This window comes from Stegostoma tigrinum, chromosome 20, assembly GCF_030684315.1.
Source record: "Stegostoma tigrinum isolate sSteTig4 chromosome 20, sSteTig4.hap1, whole genome shotgun sequence".
Classification (NCBI taxonomy): domain Eukaryota; kingdom Metazoa; phylum Chordata; class Chondrichthyes; order Orectolobiformes; family Stegostomatidae; genus Stegostoma; species Stegostoma tigrinum.
Window position 1 is genome coordinate 20,585,451 of NC_081373.1, and position 19,913 is coordinate 20,605,363.

General features: G+C 40.8%; 1 protein-coding gene across 8 annotated transcripts in view; it reads left to right on the plus strand.

Moving 5' to 3' along the window:
* hspa12a (heat shock protein 12A) overlaps positions 1–12,788 on the plus strand; it is a 250,044-nt gene extending 237,256 nt beyond the window's left edge. For all 8 annotated transcript variants that reach the window (XM_059653031.1, XM_059653030.1, XM_048551007.2 and 5 more), the window contains 2 exons: positions 7,442–7,545; positions 11,481–12,788. In XM_059653031.1, the coding sequence (XP_059509014.1) occupies positions 7,442–7,545; positions 11,481–12,118 (742 nt within the window). In that variant the 3' untranslated portion in view covers positions 12,119–12,788. The remainder of the gene's footprint in view (positions 1–7,441; positions 7,546–11,480) is intronic.
* Positions 12,789–19,913: the final 7,125 nt, after the last annotated feature.

Here is a 19,913-nt window from a genome sequence, read left to right on the forward strand (position 1 = left end):
TCAGACAATTTTACAGGGGAACTGCAGGTAAAATAGATCAAACCCAGCCCTTACTTATGATGTCAAAAATCACACAGCACCAGGTTATAGTCCAGCAGGTTTATTTGAAATCACAAACGTTTGGAGCATAGCCTCTTCATCAAGTGCAGTGAGAGGAGAGCACACAAACACAGAGTTATAGGCAGAGAGAGGAAGGGCAGAGAGATCAAAAGATCATACAACCAGTGTGAGTGGAGTGAACAAACCTAAAAATGGCTGACTGAGTGCCTCCTGTGGAATCTTTGCTCATTTTTACATTCCTGTGTTGTAGAAATTGCCAAAGCAGGATATGGAGAACTCTGTTAGAAAGGAGATGCAAATTTCAATTGATTAGGATGCAAATTCAAGAACGTTTCAAGCCACTGCCCTGAGATAATTAAAGATTTCATTGGAATCTGCCTAATTTTCCAAACTTCAAACAGGCAGAGTGATAGGAAAATACAAAAGGTGACATCTCGGGTCAGACACTGAATTTTAGGTGAGGCCTTCTTCAGAATCTCAGTTTTAACCTAGAATCAGGCTGGTTTTATTCCAAACGCAGGAATTTATAAAATGCCACACTGACTGACTTACTGTGACTACACATAGTGTGTTTCTTGAACAATTTAGAATGTATCTGAAAATGAGCAAACATCTTGGATGAAATGATTCACCCCATAGGTCACCCACATACAACACAACAGAATACCATCCATGCTCTCAAGACCAATGGCAACATTGTCATCAAACCAGCAGACAAAGGAGGAGCTATCGTCATACAGCATGGAATGGACTACTGCATAGAAGTCCACCGACAACTGTACAACCAGGAACACTACACAAAGCTACCTGCTGATCCGACCAAAGAACACACCCATCAACTCAGACTGATCAAGACTTTTGATCCAGTCCTTCAGAGTATCCCATTCACTCTTATCCCATGTACTTCCTGCACACAGAACTTCTACTGCCTTCTGAACATACACTAAGCCAGCATACATGAATGTCCCACTGTATCGGGCAATGGAACCCTGTTTGAAAACTCTCTGGCTATTTCAAAGGCATCTTGAAACCCATTGTACAGGGAACCCCCAGCTTCTGTACTGACACTACAGTTGTTTCCACACCCATGGACCATTTGAACCAGGAATATCCCTCGTCACAATGGATGTTTTGGCATTCTACACCAGCATCTTGCACAGTGATGGGATCACTGCAACTCAGTACCAACAACTGCAAGTTGCCAGATGCCATCCTACAACTCACCCCTTTCATCCTCAACCACAATGTCTTCAGCTTTGACAACCAGTTCTTCATCTAGACACACCAGATTTGCTCCCTAATATGCCAATATTTTCATGTACAAGTTTGAGCAAGACTTCTTTGCTGCACAAGACCTCTGACCAATGCTACACACCAGATAATTTGATGACAATTTCTTCCTTTGGACTCATGGTGAGCAATCACTGAAACAACTACATAGTGATATCATCAATTTTCATGCCATCACAAGACTTACTATGGACTACTACTCAGAATCAATTTTATTTTTGGGACACATGCAGCTCCGTCAAGGACAGACACCTCAGTACCTTATTCTACTGTAACCTCATGGATAACCTCATGATGCTGCACTTCTCTACCTTCCACCCTAAACATATTAAAAAAGCCATCCCTTATGGACAAGCCCTGCACATACACAGGATCTGCTCAGATGGAGATGAACACGATGGACACCTGAACATTTTTGAAGGACACTGCCAAAAGAACAGGTCATGATGCTCAACCCATCAATTACCAGTTCTGACGTGCCACAGTGAAAAAACCGCACTGACCTCCTCAGAAAACAGGCACAGGATGCAGCCGATAGAGTAGCCTTTGTTATCCATTTAGTTCTTCCCTGGAGCAGAGAGACTACACCATGTTCTTCACAGCCTTTAACATGTCATCGCTGATAATGAACATCTCACCAAGATGTTCCTTACACCTCCACTTCTTGCCTTCAAACAACCACCAAGCCTTAAACAGACCATTGTTTGCAGCAAACTTACCCAGTGTTCCGAACATTGACCATAACAGTGTACAACTCTATCATAGCAACTTTTGCAAGACCTGTCAGGTCTTCGACATGGACACGACCATCACACATGGGAACACCGCTCACCCCACACACGGTAGATACTTGTGACTCAGCCAATGTTGTCTATCTTTAATGCCACGTGCATAGTATATTGGCGTGACCATGCAGATGCTGTGATAATGGATGAATGGACACTGCACAACAATTGCCAAATAGGAATGTTCGCTCCCAGTCTGGGAACGCTTCAGTAGTCAAGGACATTTAGTCTCCAATCTTCGGATAAGCGTCCTCCAAGGCAGACTTTAAGATACACAACAATGCTGAATTGCCGAGCAGAGACTGATAGCCAAGTTCCATACCCATGAAAACAGTCTGAACTGTGATCTTGGGTTCATGTTGCTGTACAGGTAACCCCTCCACACTGTATCTATAAAATCTTCCTTGGTGTCCTGTTTTGACAGCATCAACTTGATAAATTGTTATGATCGCTCTTCCTTAATTTAGTTTGTACGGTTTTGGATTACTTAATGCGTACTTGCTGTCTCATGCACAAGCACACATAGAGGATAGGAGCAGGAAGAGACCATTCTCCCCCGGAGCTTGCTCTGCCATTCATCACAGTCATGCCTGATCGTCTGACTTAGTAGCCTAATCCTGCTTTCACCCCATAACCTTTTGATCCCATTCACCAAAATGCTATATCTCGCTGCCCCTTGAATACATTTTGGCATCAACTGCCTCCTGTGGGAGTGAATTCTCCAGGCTCACCACTGTTTAGGTGAAGAAATGTCTCCGCATGTCCCCCCTCTAACTGGCCTTCTCTGAATCCTCAGACTGTGACCCCTGGTTCTGGGCTCACTCACCATTTCCCCTGCATCTACCCTGTCTAATCCTGTTAGAATTTTATAAGCCTCTATGATATTCCCCCTGATTCATCTGAACTCCAGCAAAAACAATCATAGCCTAGCCAATCTCTCCTCATATGTCAGTCCCGCCATCCCTGGAATCAGCTTCGTAAACCATCACTGCACTCTGTTGAGACCAAGAGCATCCTTCCTCACTAGAGGACTCCAAAATTGCACACAATATTCTAGATGTGGTCTCACCTAGGCCCTGTATAACTGCAAAAACACATCTCTGCTCTTGTACTCGAAACCTCTTGCAATTAAGGCCAACATACCATTTGCCTCCTTTACTGCCTGCTGCACCTGCACACTTACCTTCAGCGACTGGTGCACAAGAACACATAGGTCCTGCTGCACACGTACACACAGACTCTCTGTCACACAAACACCCACACAGACACTCTTTCACACACATACACACTCACATTCACACTGTCTCACACATATACTTTCTGATACACGTATATTCTCTCACAAAAACTGAAAGAACTGCAGCTGCTGTAAATAAGGAACAAAAGCAAGTTTCTGAAAAAGCTCAGCAGGTCTGGCAGGATCTGTGAAGAAAATATCAGTTAATGTTTTGGGTCTGGTGACCGTTCCTCAGACACTTCCTGAGGAAGTGTCACTGGACCTGAAACGTTAACTCTGACTGACATTTTTTTCTTCACGGATCTTGTAGACCTCCTGAGCTTTTCCAGAAACTTTTGTTTTTATACTCACTCACACTCTCTCTCAAGTGCTCTCTCTGTCTCTCTCTCTCTCTCTCGCACGCGCACACGCACACACAGACATATAAACCTATGGGGTGAATAATTTCGTCCAAGATGTTTATATTCAGATACATTCTACTTTGTTCAAGAAACATGCAACGTATAGTCACAGTCAGCCAGTATGGCAATTTATAAATTCCTGCTTATGGAATAAAACCAGCCTGATTCCAGGTTAACTCTTGAGACAGGTTCTGAGCAAGGCCTCACATCTACACTTCGGTATCTGACCTGAGATGTCACCTTTTGTATATTCCTATCACTTTGCCTATTTGAAGTTTGGAAAGTTAGGCAGACATTGATGAAACGTTTTAGGTTTCATTTTAGATTTGCTCACTCCACTCACACCAGCTGTATGATCCTTTGATCTCTGTGCCCCTGGATATATTTCTCTGGATAAAAATTGTCCCTTTGGGAACACCCAGCATGGGTTCATGAAGGGTAGGTCATGTTTAACTAATTCTTTGAGGACATTACTTGCATGGTGGACAATGGGGAACCTGTGGATGTGGTGTATCAGGATTTCCAAAAGGCATTTGACAAGGTGCCACACGAAAGGCTACTACATAAGATAAAGTTGCACAGTTTACAGGTAATGTATTGGCATGGATGGAGGATTGGTTGTTTTCTACTAGTCAAAGAGTAGGGGTAAATGGGTGTTTTTCTGGTTGGTGATCAGAGCTAGTGGTGTGCCTCAGGGATCAGTGTTGGGACCCCAATTGTTTACAGTTTACATGATGATTTTGAGTTGGGAACTAAGTGTGGTGTGTCAAAATTTGCAGATGACATTAAGGTGAGTGGTAGAGCAAAGTGTGCAGGAGACACAAAGTCTGCAGAGGGATAAAGATAGTTTAAGTGAGTGGGCTAAGGTCTGGCAGATGGAGTACAATGTTGACAAGCGTGAGGTCATCCATTTTGGTAGGAATAACTGCAAAATGGACTCTGTTTTAAATGGTAAAAAATTGCAGCACGCTGCTGTGCAGAGGGACTTGGGTGTCCTTGTGCATGAATCGCTAAAAGTAGGATTTGCAGGTGCAGCAGGTAATTAAAAAGGCAAATGGAATTTTGTCTGCAATTGCTAGAGGGATGGAGTTTAAAAACAGGGGGGCTATGCTGCAGCTGTATAGAGTCCTGGTGAGGCCACACCTGGAGTATTGTGTGCAGTTTTGGTCTCCTTACTTGGGAAGAGATATACAAGCACTGGAGGGGGTACAGAAGAGATTCACTCAGTTGATTCCAGAGTTGAGAGGGTTGGATTATGAGGACAGATTGATTTAGACTGGGATTATGTTCATTGGAATTCAGAAGAATGAGGGGAGATTTTGTAGAAACATATAAGATTATGAAGGGAATAGATAAGGGGGAGGCAGGGAGGTTGTTTCCGCTAGCAGGTGAAACTAGGACTAGAGGGCATTGCCTCAAAATAAAGGGAAACAGATGTAGGACTGCGGTCAGGATGAACTACTTCACCCAAAGGATTGTGGAATTCCCTGCCCAGTGAAGTGGTTGAAGCTACCTCATTGAATGTTTTTAAGGCAAGGCCAGATAAATTTTTGAACAGTAAAGCAATTAAGAGTTATGGTGAGTGGCGGGCCAGTGGAGCTGAGTCTCAAAAAGATCAGCCATAATCTTATTGAATGGTGGGGCAGGCTCAAGGGGCCAAATGGTCTACTCCTGCTCCTAGCTCTTATGCCCTTCCTTTCTGTACCTATAAACACTGCCCGTGTGCTCTTTTCTGATTGTACCAGACGAAGAGGCTGTGCTCCGAAAGCTTGTGATTTCAAATAAACCTATTGGACTATAACCTGGTGTTGTGTGAATTTTGACTTTGTCCACTCCAGTCCAACACGGGCACCTCCACAGAATGGCTTCTTTCTGATCACTACCTTCGATACAATTAGCCATCTATACTTGAAGTATGTTACAATTCACATATTGGGGCCCAGAAAGTTCTACCATTATAGATGGACAACGCTTATAAGAAAACTCCTGTTTTCCCCTTTTAGAACATAGATCATCACAGCACAGTACAGGCCCTTCAGCCCTTGATGTTGTGCCGACCTGTCATACCAATCTGAAGCCCATCTAACCTACACTGTTCCATGTACGTCCATATGTTTGTCCAATGACGCCTTAAATGTACTTAAAGTTGGCGAATCTACTACCGTTGCAGGCAAAGCATTCCATTCCCTTACTACTCTCTGAGTAAAGAAACTACCTCTGACATCTGTCCTATATCTTTCACCCCTCAATTTAAAGCTATGCCCCCTCGTGCTCACCATCACCATCTGAGGAAAAAGGCTCTCCCTATCCACCCTATCTCACCCTCTGATTATTTTATATGTCTCAATTAAGTCACCTCTCAACCTTCTCTATAACGAAAACAGCCTCAAGTCCCTCAGCCTTTCCTTGTAAGGCCTTCCCTCCATACCAGGCAACATCCTAGTAAATCTCCTTTGCACCCTTTCCAAAGCATCCACATCCTTCTTCTAATGCGGTGACCAGAACTGTACACAATACTCCATGTGCGGCCGCACCAGAGTTTTGTACAGCTGCAGCATAACCTCTTGGTTCCGGAACTCGATCCCTCTATTAATAAAAGCTAAAACACTGTATGCCCTCTTAACAACCCTGTCAACCTGAGTGGCAACTTTCAAGGATCTGTGTACATGGACACCGAGACCTCTCTGCTCATCTACACTACCAAGAATCTTACCATTAGCCCGGTACTTTGCATTCCAGTTACTCCTACCAAAGTGCATCACCTCACATTTGTCTGCATTAAACTCCATTTGCCACCTCTCAGCCCAGCTCTGCAGCTTATCTATGTCTCTCTGTAACCTATAGCATCCTTCATCAGTATCCACAACTCCACCGACCTTAGTGTCGTCTGCAAATTTACTAACCCATCCTTCTACACCCTCATCCAGGTCATTTATAAAAATGACGAACAGCAGTGGACCCTTGCGGTACACCACTAGTAACTGGCCTCCAGGATGAACATTTCCTGTCAACCACCACCCTCTGTCTTCTTTCAGCAAGCCACTTTCCGATCCAAACTGCTTTATCTCCCACAATCCCATTCCTCTGCATTTTGTACAATAGCCTACTGTGGGGAATCTTCTTGAACGCCTTGCTGAAATCCATATACAGCACATCACCCGGTTTACTCTCATCTACCTGTTTGGTCACCTTGTTTTTAATTAGCAGCATGAACATTTAAATAAGGGTTTATGCCTTTTGGGAGTCATATGATTCTCACTTCAAGCAAATTCCCAATGTATCAAACAATTTTGCAATGAACGTCCAATGTTCCTCTGAGGATTTGAAGGGCTACTCCTTGAGAAAATTCAAATCCATGTTTTCAGATCAGGCAAATACCCAATACCTAAAATTCGAGACAGTAATGGATCACAGCCTCCTATGAGTGAGAGACACAAATGCAACAATGAAGATTACGAAAAAGACAATTTTTCCCATTTTCTGATAAAGTGGTAACAGGGTATGATTTCCACCTGCCGTCTGATCCTGTTGTAGTCTTATCTTATTTTCTTTCTGAGAGCTATGCTTCCCATTAACAATTATTAGTATGCCAAATAGTGGCTGAATTCAGAGTTTTTGACTCTTATAGATTCTGCTTTGGTTCAAGACGCGCCTTATTTTTCCTGCAGTGTGAATTTTGTAAAGTGGTCGTCCCAAGGTATGCTAAGAATGAATCCAGATGCTATGAATGCTCTGTTTAAACCCACTGTGGACAATATCATCCAACATCTACGTAAGTACAATTTGGGATGAAAAAGCAGAATTATTAGACATAATTTCGATTGACATGGTTAGTTTGCAGAAAAATTGATGTACGGTTTAAATAACTTAAATATTTATAGAAATTAATAAAGTAACTTAAATCCTGTAATCCACTTTAACAACGTGAAAATGCATCACAAGTATCAGAACCAATGTTAACAAGTTGGATAAAGTAAAGAAGTACAGATGCTGGAAATATGAAATAAAAACAGAAATTGCCAGAGAAACTCACCAGGTCTGTCAACACCTATTCAGAGAATTAACATTTTGAGTCCAGTGATGACTCTTCAGACAAGACCCTCCATTTTCTGGGGCTTTTAGAAGTACCTCATTGTGAAACTGTTAGTGTTTGAGGTTCCTTCATCACATTTCTTTTATAGTCATGAAGGTATACAGCGCAGAAACAGACCTTTTGGTCCAACTTGTCTATACTGACCAGATATCCCAAATAAATCTAATCCTAGTTGCCAGCATTTGACCTATATACCCTCTAAACCATTCCTATTCATATACTCATCCAGATGCCTTTTAACTGTTGTAATTATACCAGCCACCACCTCTTGCTCTAGCAGTTGATTCCATGTCTGCAGTACCCTCTGGGTGAAAAAGTTGCCCCTTAGGCCCCTTTTAAATCTTTCCCCTTTCACCTTAAATCCTTGCCTTCTAGTTTTGGACTCCCCACCCCAGAGACAACACCTTGGCTATTTACTCTATCCATGGCCTCTCATGATTTTATAAACCTCTATAAAGGTCACCCCTCAGCTTTTGACACTCCAGGGAAAATAGCCCCAGACTGTCAGCTTCTCTCTGTAGGTCAGATCCTCCAACCGTGGCAACATCCTTGTAAACCTTTTTTGAATCGCTTCAAGTTTCACAGCATCCTTCCGATAGCAGGGAGACCAGAATTGCATACCGTATTCCAAAAGTGGCCTAACCAATGTCCTCTAGAGCCGCAACATGACCTCCCAACTCCTATAGTCAATACACTGACCAATAAAGGCAAGCGTACCAAATGCCTTCTTCACTATCCTATCTACCTGCGACTCCACTTTCAAGGAAATATAAACCTGCACTCCATGGTCTCTTTGTTCAGCAACAATCCCCAGGACTTTACTATTATGTGTATAAGTCCTGCCCTGATTTGCCTTTCCAAAATGCTGTATTTCCCATTTATCTAAATTCAACTCCATCAGCCAGCCGTCTGCCCATTGACCCATCTGATCAAGATCCCCTTGTACCCTGAGGTAACCTTCTTTGCTGTCCACTAATCTTCCAATTTTGGTGTCATCTGCAAACTTATTAACATACCTCCAACATTCACATCCAATCATTTATATGAATGACAAAAAGCAGTGGACCTAGCACCAATCCTTGTTGATCACTGGTCACAGGCCTCCAATCTGAAAATCAACCCTCCATCATTACCCTCTGTCTTCTACCTTCAAGCCAGTTCTGTATCCAAATAGTTAATATTGTCTGTATTCCATGTGATCTAACCTTGCTAACGAGAGTTTACAATGAGGAACCTTGTCGCACACTTTAATGAAGCCAATAGAGATCACATTGCCTTCATCAATCTTCTTTGTTACTACTTCAAAAAGGCTCAATCAAGTTCACGAGACACGACTTCCCACATACAAAGCCATGTTGACTATCCCTAATCAGTCCTTGCCTTTCCAAATACATGTAAATTCTGTCCCTCAGGATTCTCTCCAACAACTTGTCCACCACTGATGTCAGGCTGACCAATCTACAGTTCCCTGGCTTTTCCTCATCTCCTTTCTTAAATAGTGGCACCACGTTCGCCAACCTCCAGTCTTCCTGCATCTTGCCTCTGGTTATCGATATGTCAGCAAGGTATCCAGCAATCCTTTCCCTGGTTTCCCACAGAGTTCTAGAGTACACTTGATCAGGTCCCGGGGATTTTATCCACCTTTGTGCGTTTTTAGATGTACAGCACCGCCTCCTCTGTAATATGAACATTGTTCAAGAGGTCGCTATTTACTTCTCTACATTTTCTACCTTCCAAATCCTTCCCCACAGTTAATACTGATGCAAAATACTCATTTAGAATTTCCCCCGTCTCCTGCATTTCTGCACATAGCTGCCCTTCTCTTTTGAGATCAATAATCAAAATGACTGTTATAAATGATATACGCCTTGATGGTGTTGTACTATTTCTGATGGTTTTGGACCTACAGAGACCAAAGAATAAAGCTGAGTGATGAAGTGGATTTCAACCTGAGGAGTTGTGGTGGAAAAATGTTCATGGTAGAAGTATCTTCCCATTATGAAAGTATAATATTGTGGATGCAAGAAAACTGAAATGGAGACTTTTTAAATGAATACAAATATTGGCTATCTCAAAAGAAATGCTAAAGTTTGAAGTGGGAGACTCCTTCTACTACAGCCCATCTAAAATATTAGTTTGTTTCCCTCTTCCAAGTGTGGGTAATTTCAGCATATCCTGTTTGCAGATAGGAACAATAAGTGCTTTTCGTTCCAGATTCCAAAATATGGTATTGAATGAAACAATTATTAAGGTTTTTTCCCAGACTTCCAAAAACAAACGTTTTTAACCCGATGTTAATAGCTTGATTTTTTTTCCCAATACAATTTGTGTGAACAATAGAAAACAACAAATCTGTGATAAACTAATCCCCACATTTTCTCCCTGAATAGAATAGAATAGCCTTTATTGTCATGTGCACTTGAATGAGTGCAGTGAAAATTTTGTAATGTCACCTCTTGGTGCCATCTCAAGTAGAGGGTACCCAGGTACAGATACTTCAAGCATTGTCACAGAACTGTAGATGAAGAAAATAAACTAACATGGGAATACAGAGTTTAAAAGTCCAGAATGAAAATAATATGTCTTTGAAATACTCAAATTATAGCCCATTTCTACTGAGTCTGTGCTCACTGGGCTTCAGTATGCGAGGCCTCTCTTCTGTCCCGGACTTGCCTCCAGGACTCGTACCCCTGGCTGGCCCACACTCTGCTCCCTTCTGAGCTTTGGCCATGAATTGGCTTCCAGCTTGGCCTACGCTCACTCTGCTCCCCACTCTGACACTCAGCCTGCACTCACTCTGCACCCCGTTCTGTGCACCACCCTGTGATGTCTCCCTTCATCTTGTCTCTGTTAGTTTAAGAAGTTAAAAGTTGTGGAGGAAGAAGAATTCCTGCAAGGAAGACAAAAAAAAGGAAAAGGAACTGGTGAGCGGAGGAGCTCCAGCTGGAGCAGCCTCCTCTCCTGCCATCTCGAACAGTTATTATGTCTGAAGCAGTTTCCTGATACAATGCTACACACGGGTGACATGATTTTTAGTTAACTGTAACAATATCCAACGTCAGTTCACAAATGAATGCACCATAGGGAGCATGAGTTGTCATTTTTGTCAGACAAAGTGCTTTCGAGCATTTAGTACAGAAACATTAAATATATTGCCCAAAAACGTTCCCTCACATCCTCAACTGTGCAGGATCTTGCATTTGTCTAGTTCCCTCATTCTGCATCCTCATATGCATGAACGTTTAAAAAAAGAATTCCTTCCTCAATGAACAGTCTTTGATTTAATTGCTGTCCAGACAATGATATCAACAAAGGCCAGACAGATCCTCATTGAATACATGGATAAAGCTAGTTAATCATACATATTATATTCCTCACAACCTTCATGAACCCACCTCCCCCAGTCGTCCCCATCTTGGAGATAAAGAGAATTTACGGATGCAGTTAGTTTAAAGCAATTTATATATTATGTTTACACTTCAATCTGTGGTTAAACAGAAATATAAAGCTGTTCATTTTGCAAAATTAACATCATTGAAAGAAGGGCTAATGTTGAGAAGAACTCAGTTGTGTTTATGAAGAGAATATTTCTGATGAACAGTATTTTTCTCCAGTTAATCTTTTCCAGAAACCGGAAGTTTCAGGTTTGAAGTTTTTGTTTTTGGTGGGTGGATTCGCCGAGTCACCTTTACTTCAGCAGGCCATTCAATCAAATCTTGCTGACAAATGCCGTGTCATAATTCCTCACGATATGGGACTTACCATTCTAAAAGGGGCAGTGCTGTTTGGACTGGACCCCACTATCATTAAAGTACGACGCTCGCCACTGACCTATGGAGTTGGGGTATTGAATCGATTTGTGGATGGGAAGCACCCGGCTGAAAAGCTACTAGTTAAAGATGGCACTCGCTGGTGTACTGATGTCTTTGACAAGTTCATCACAGCTGACCAGTCTGTGGCTCTTGGAGAGACTGTCAAACGCAGTTACACTCCCGCAAAGCCATCACAAATGGTTATTGTGATCAATATATACTGTTCTGAAAATGATAATGTTAACTTCATCACTGATACCAGTGTAAAGAAGTGTGGCACTCTTCGCCTTGATCTAACAGGAACTGATAGTCCATCACTGCCAGCACGAAGAGAGATTCAAACGTTAATGCAGTTTGGAGATACTGAGATAAAAGCAATGGCTATTGATATTGCTACTTCCAAATGTGTCAAAGCTGGCATTGATTTCCTGAATTACTAAGATGTCACCAGTCATCCAAAAACGCTCGTGCCCTAATTCAGAATTATTGATTATGTCTAAAACTGGAAGTCAATTTATATTTCGGATTGGGAATTTACTGTAAGTGAAAAGAGAGTCTAGCAATACCAATCATTTCAGTGCACTACCAGAATGCCAAGAAATATTACCTTAAATGCCTCATGTATGCACATATATGATTAAATATGTAAAGTCAGAATTTGCTCTTGTTTTAGTGAAAAAGAGCAACAGCATAAAAGGTGCTTAGAGAGTGCCACTATTTATTCACAGCCTGCTTGCCAATATTTAATTCCTTAATATTTATCATCCTGAAATGATGTACTAATGTGGTCATGCAGTAATTCAATCTCATATTTACTTTGTTGATAATTAAAATGGTCAAAAATTGGAATGTTCAGAACCTTTTCTCTAAATAATTAAGCCAGTAGTTATTTTTATTATTGTATATACAATATTTAAAGTATTGTACATACTTTTATTTCCAGTATGAAAAGTATGAATGTGAAATATTTGAATATGTTAAATTTATTGTAATAACACTGAACTGGAAAGCTAATCAGTGCCTAATGACAGGTGTTAGATCTTGAACTGCAGACCTTTGCTTCATGTGTAACCTCATGTATCCTTCAACATTAAAAGCTATTGCATTTACTGTGGTGTTTTACTCTTTGAATAATATTCTTTTTGACTTTGGTTTGATTTTATGAGTGCCTTTTTTTCTTGACTGGGGAAGAAATGATCAATTAATGTTTGTACAAATTGCTGAATTTCATGAACGCAGCCACATATCACTACATCAATGGGAGCTTCAATTCTTGGCAGTTCTAGCATAACCACAATGAAAGGAACATACTTTTGACATATCTGTTGATTTTATTCCTCCATCAAATAGTATTTGCTCTTTTGGGCAGTAATTGCCTTCTAGAACCTCAATTAAATGTCTTCTTCAGACATGAAACAAGAAATCAGTTTTGGTTTTAACTTTTCAACAGCAGCATCAAGGGATAGTAGTAAATCCTTTCAATTGTTAATGTTTCCTGTTATTTAGTAATAACTTACATGATCCCAGCTGTTACCATCTTACTATCTTTAATAATTTAAAGTTGTTGAGTATAGTGAGCCTTCTTTCTGGAAAGTTCAACAGCACCATCATGTGGAAAGTTTACTATACTGCAGAATTTTGTGAAAAAATAGAAAGCATCTGCCATTTTTTAAAAGAACTGAAAAAGGACGTAATCAATACTGTCATCACATTTATTCAAAGTGTATGTTACAAGCAGTTGTGCCATCTATTGAGCTCATATTGTTCAGTAAGATCAAATATTTGTGATTAGTGTATGTTCAAAGATCTTAAACATTTAAAGCCCAACGAGCATGAGAAGAAAGAAGGAGGTTGTTACAATTTTTTCCACAATATCTTCCAGGAGTTGATTCTTATCTCCTTTAGCACCTTTTTGTATTTGCTTTTTCATCCTATATTCCTTTGTATATGTATACCAATGATAATCTTCAAATGCAATTGTGAGTGAGTTGTGAATGATGTTATACTGATAATAGCACTTCATTTTAAATAACATGCAAGCAGCCAGAAGTGGCCTTAGTCATAGTGTGATTGAACAGTGCCCCTGTGCCCCTATGCCAACAACAGCCAAAAAAGGCTTTCATTTATATTAGATTTAACATGGGCAGATCTCCCAACCACCACACAGGAACTTCTGATTAATAATTGATAGTAAGCCAAAAATGAACTGTAACGGTATGGTATGTTTTGGAGAGGGTGTTAAATGATGAAAAAGAGGTAAAGATATTTTAGGGTGACAATACCAGAGCTTAGGAACTAGACTGGGTGAGATTAAAGAATTGGAGAAATGTGAACAATTTAAACACAAGAATGTGAATTTTAAATTGGCCCATTGAGATGAGAAAGCACAGGAGAAATATGGGTGAGAATATTAACAGAGTTCTGAGTGAGCTCAAGTTATTGAGGATGGGAAACTGACAAGGAGAGTAATGGGATAGTTAAGCCCTTGCGCAGTCAATGATGAGGCCTTCAACAAAAGATGGCTTTAAGCACTGATGTGTGATATTATGAATGTGCAATTTGGCAGTATATCATGGATATTTTTGTACAATTGAACTTCTCTAACTATTCTTGCATGAGCCTAGTAGAGCAGAAACTGTGCACTCCAGATTTAAACAAAATGGAGGATTTCCCCAGATTAAGGTAACTGATTTTTATATTTATGGTTGTCCTTTGAAAAGAAAAAATCTTTAGTGCAGCTCGTACAGCTACCAACCACTTTATTTCACATAAGAATGTATGCTTTCATGGAGGTTGCCATGTTCCTTTTGTCTGCCACCAATCTTACATTTGTGCTAATCAACCAGTGTTAAATACACACTTGGCTGCTTGAACATTGCAATGGTTCACTTTGGGTCATCTGAGAACAGGTATACTGTGCTGTGAACCAAACACACTATTAATAAGCAGATAATTGGAGTTCGGAAGTTTCTTCCAAGCTGTCTAAAGTTATCTGGGGTACATCAGAATCTGATACGCAGTATATTGTCACAATTCAGATCATTCTTTCCTGCTTGTGAATAACATGACATTGCCAGTGAAAGATAGTAAGTGCCTCCTCGCAACTCCTTTCTGGCAGGAAGATGAATTAAGCAGCACATTTCTAACAATATCATCTGTAAAAGTTCACAGAGCCCTTCAGCACAATCAATCTTTTCTGTGAGCTACCCCTTTTAAAGTACATAGTCAAAAAAGGCTTTTGCTAAAGTTTGTTCTAAACTGGATAGAGACTTGATTAGTGTGACATGAATATATTCAAACACACTAACGTGCAAAGAAATTTGCCGATTTGTCAAATCATCATTTCAATACTTATGATGCTGCATTTTCCTTAACTGTACAGACTGCTTAATTAACAACCTGAACTTTTCCTAGTATAATGTGCTGCTTGATTGTCACCTATTCAGGAGAAAGGCAGCTGGGACATTTCTACCAAAGCCTTTAAGATGTACCATGTTGGGATTCAGTTTAACTTTATTCATGAGACCTAACACAATTACAATTACAGACTGAATTGAGCGTGCTAATCTAAAGATTTTCAAGCCCTGATTCATTAGAAGACCAATTCCAAGTACATGTGATTTTACAGGTTTCACAGAATGCAATAAGTTTACCAAAACAAGTTTAAAAAAATTACTGAATAAAAGTAGTAATTTTTCATTTGACTCACTCTAAGACACCAACTTTTGACTCTGGTTGGTTAGGCACACGTCTCTTGTTTACTCCTGTTGACTGAAGTTCTCATTCTGACTATTGGGTCTTTTATTGTGCATTGAACCACTAAGAATCACTGCCTCTTAACCTTTTGTTAGCCATGGTTGATTGTGCATGATCAGAGACATCCTGAACTCAAGTGACTTGCGAACTCACAAACTGCACATCTTCAATCTTGGATTGACTAAATGGTGTGTGCCCAATTCCTAATTAGTTTCTTTAAAAGTAATGGTCTTCTTAATGACATCACTTCTTTATCTTTCCTGATCCATTTTTCAACATGCCAATTATTTTGTAATATCATTCTTTTTAAAAAAAATTGTCTATTTAAATGAGCCAAGCTTTTGACATTTTAATGTAGTACTGATGAAGTCATTTATGTCTCTGCACATAAAGTATGTGATGTCAACTTCCAGTGGTTTAATCTAGTTCCAAATGTTCCAAGCGATACATTCGAATGTTCTGAAAAATGCCGAAGCCTATCAATCTGTTGTAATTGAAAGAACAACTTGTCAATGCATGACTTCAGCCCTGATGCCTAAGATTAGTTAACTAAAGTCTTTTCAGTATCTGTGTAAAAATTGGCGGGGGGGGGAGGGGATTGTGTAGAAATGATTATTATACTAAAACAAATGTAACAGAATATACATAGAAGATACAGTATAACAGGTTTAATTGATACAACTAGAAAGGTCTTAACAACTGCAAGTTCACCAAAATCACTACCAACTCTAATTCCAAAGTACATGCATCTATTCAAACAGAATACAAACCGAGTTCTTCACTTAAAAATGTCGTAATTATTAATTGAGAAATAATTTAATCCTTCAAAAGGACCTGTTTGGCACTTATATCCATGAGCCAGCTGCCTGTTTTTATGACCTGGTGAATGTGGGTGAAATGATTCTTCTGATGCTCCCACTTCTCATTTGACCTTAACAGCTTCTTGTTTTAAAATGTGAAGAGGATGTACTTTGCCAATTCTATATGAGTCCCAAAATTTTATGCCCTGAGCCTCTGAAGATTTATTCAGGCAGTTTTCCTTAAAGTAAGCAATGAACCAGCTACGTTAATTGAAACTGTTCTTTATGAATTAAGACGGCTAAGGATGTAATTCCATGGCAAGTTGAGAATACTGACAAGCAAACTAACCTAACTGGGTGAGAGTGAAAAATGATCATATGTTTGATGTCAAGAAAATCTTGCCCAATTTAATGCTCAAGTCTTCGCTGGCAAGCTCAGAGTCTCTTCATTGAGTATCAATAAGTTCATTGTGATGATTTTTAAAAATCTCATTAATAGTCTAACCTACCTTATTAACATCAGATCTGCAAATTTACCTTCCACTGTTGGGAAGCCCAATGGCTCAAAGACTCAACAATTAAAACAGAGTGCTCACTTGCTGACTTGTTTTTTCAGCGTCCCTTCCAGCTCTTGGGTGGTGAGTGTTGGCTACCTACTTTCTCTTTACAAGGAACAACTTCACAGAAGATTCTTGAATGGTCAATAGTGACCATCTTTGTCAGCCCTTCATCCATGAAACGTGGCACTGGCAATTCATCAGTCTCACAAGGTCAGCACACTACTCACAGAACAACTCAGTCATCCCTTCAGGGCTTTGCCCACCAACTTTGGTGCTGAAGGATGGCTTTGACTTGCATATGTCTGCTGCGTTCCTTTATGTTGAGTGAAGCCTAGCCATTTCGTATAAATACAAGACTATCTGGACGTAAAACTGGGCATGTTGTTGGTCTTAGCTTGCTTTTTCATGCACAATACTTTTAGGCATTTTATTAGAGATAGACACTCTGTGTAGATTGGCTAGCTTTTAGCACTTAGGATGATTAACACTGAGTTGGGCTGGTTTAAATGTTTCTTCCCAATATAACAGACAGTTTGATTGTCCAGCATGTAATTGAGCAAGATCACATACCTCAGAACATCTCCTTGAGACAATAATGACTTCATTAGGAAGCCTTCAAGCCATATTCTGTGAGGGCATAACTTTCAGCCTGGTCATTAAGCTTGATGTGATGTTTTGGATGTCCCTTCAATGATATTTCCTTTCTCTCACTATTCCCACAGATTATCTACTCACAAAATTGTAATGACAAATGGGCCTGTTCAGCTCCTCCTGACTTTATTCTTAATGATAAATCAATAGAGAAGGAAATAGCAATCGCAAGATCTTCAGCAAGCCCAGCAAGTAAAAGATCCTTCATGGAGGCACAGGCAGATGGTGAGTCCTAGGCTTGCCTCCTGTTACCTTCAGAAATTATTTTAAATAGCTGGTGACGATTAACAATGTCCTTCATCTTAGAGCTATGACATCTGCTGGATGAAGGCTTGCACCCGCAAGGACTGGGTATCAATCCCATCTTGGTAGCCACCAAGATCACAACTGCTCTTAATTGTCATGCTCGTGGCTCATTTCAGGAAACAGCTGAGGATGTCAATGTTATCTCCCAAACCTCCAGTCTTCGATGCATCTGGGATGCCAACGGTGCCATGTTCACTAGAATCTACTCCTTCGTGTCCTTCCCCCTTGATGACAATGGTCAAGCTGCTAGGGGATTGAAGTTCTCCACCATCACTGGCTTCCCTGAGATGCAAGGTGCCATTAAATCGGGCCCAACCTGGAATGTTTGTGCAGGGGATGTCTGCTGGGAGACAAGGAATACCTGCACCAAACATGGCTCATCACATTAACAAAAGACACAGGAGGATATGGAATGAAGGCACAACACAGCTCACACTTCCATCAGGGCCACAGTGGAACAGACCTTAGACCTCCCGAAGATGGGGTTTCATTGCCTGGAATGTGTCAGTACTGCTTTGTGGTATCACAGAGACAGAGTGGCCTGCATCCTGGTGGCACACTGTAGCCTTCACAAGTAGAAATCGGCAAAGTGAGGGATGTCCTTGATTTGGATAAACGGGGGCTCAACATGGAAGTCAGGTACATGATCAGAATGTTAACAAGAAGTGCTGTCCAAGAACAAATGACAAAGCAACCTCTAAAAAGTCAAGATTCTAGAGAAAACCTTAGAGCCACTGCTTCCAGGCCAACTGAGCTGGGGTCAGAGATTTTCCTTAAATTTTATGCAAATCTACTGCCCGTCTTGCAGCCAGTCTCTATTTATGAAAAAGACATATCAAATTTGCTTTTTTTTGCAGTTTTTTGCCTTTATATGCTGCAAAGTAAATGTTGTGTTATCCATGTTAAATGTGCAAATTACAGAACAAAGAAAATTACAGCACAGGAACAGGCCCTTAGGCCTCCCAAGCTTGCATCAACATGCTACCCGTCACAACTAAAACCCTCTACTCTTCCAGGGACCGTATCCCTCTATTCCCATCTTATTCATGTATTTGTCAAGATGCACTTTAAAAGTCACTATGGTATCTGCTTCCACTCCCTCCCCCAGCAGTGAGTTCCAGGCACCCACTACCCTCTGAGTAAAAAAAAAACTTGCCTCGTACATCACCTTTAATCCTTGCTCCTCGCACTTTAAACCTATGGCCTCTGGTAACTGACTCTTCCACCCTGGGAAAAAGCTTCTGACTATCCACTCTGTCCAGGCCCTTCATAATCTTGTAGACCTCTATCAGGTCACCCCTAACCTCTGTTGTTCAGTGAGAACAACCCAAGTTTCTCCAACCTCTCCTCATAGCTAATGACCTCTGTACCAGGCAACATCCTGGTAAATCTTTTCTGTACCCTCTCCAAAGCCACCACATCCTTCTGGTTTTGTGGCAATCAGAATTGAACACAACATTCAAAATGCGACCCAACTAAGATTCTACAAAGCTGCAACATTACCGGCCAATTTTTAGACTCAGTGCCTCGGCTGATGAAGGCAAGCATACTGTATGAATTGCCGACTACCTTCTCCACCTGTGTTGCCACTTTCAGTGACCTGTGTACCTGCACACCCAGATCCTATATCAGTACTCTTAAGGGATCTGCCATTTACTGTATACTTCCCATCGGATTTGACCTTCCAAAATGCATTGTCTCACATTTTTCCAGATTAAACTCCATCTCGCTGTCAAAGTCACCAACCGATCTATATCCAGCTGCATCTTTATGCTGGCCCTCATCACTATCTGCAATTCCACCAACTTTTGTGCCAGCTTCAAACTTACTAATCAGACCAGTTACATTTCCTCCAAATCATTTGTATATATTACAAACAGCAAAGGTCCCAACACAGATCCCTGAGGAATGCCACTAGTCACAGACCTCCATTCAGAAACACACTCTTCCACTGCTACCCTCTGTCTTCTATGACTGAGCCAGTTTTTTTAATCCATCCTGCAAGCTCACTTCTGACCCCATACAACTTACCTTCTGTATCAGCTTGCCATGAGGGACCTTATCAATGGCCCTACTGAAGTCCATTATACCTTCAGATGATCTGATGTCACAATAGCTTTGCATCACTGCGCCATCATTATGTAAAAAAAGGGCAGTGAAAC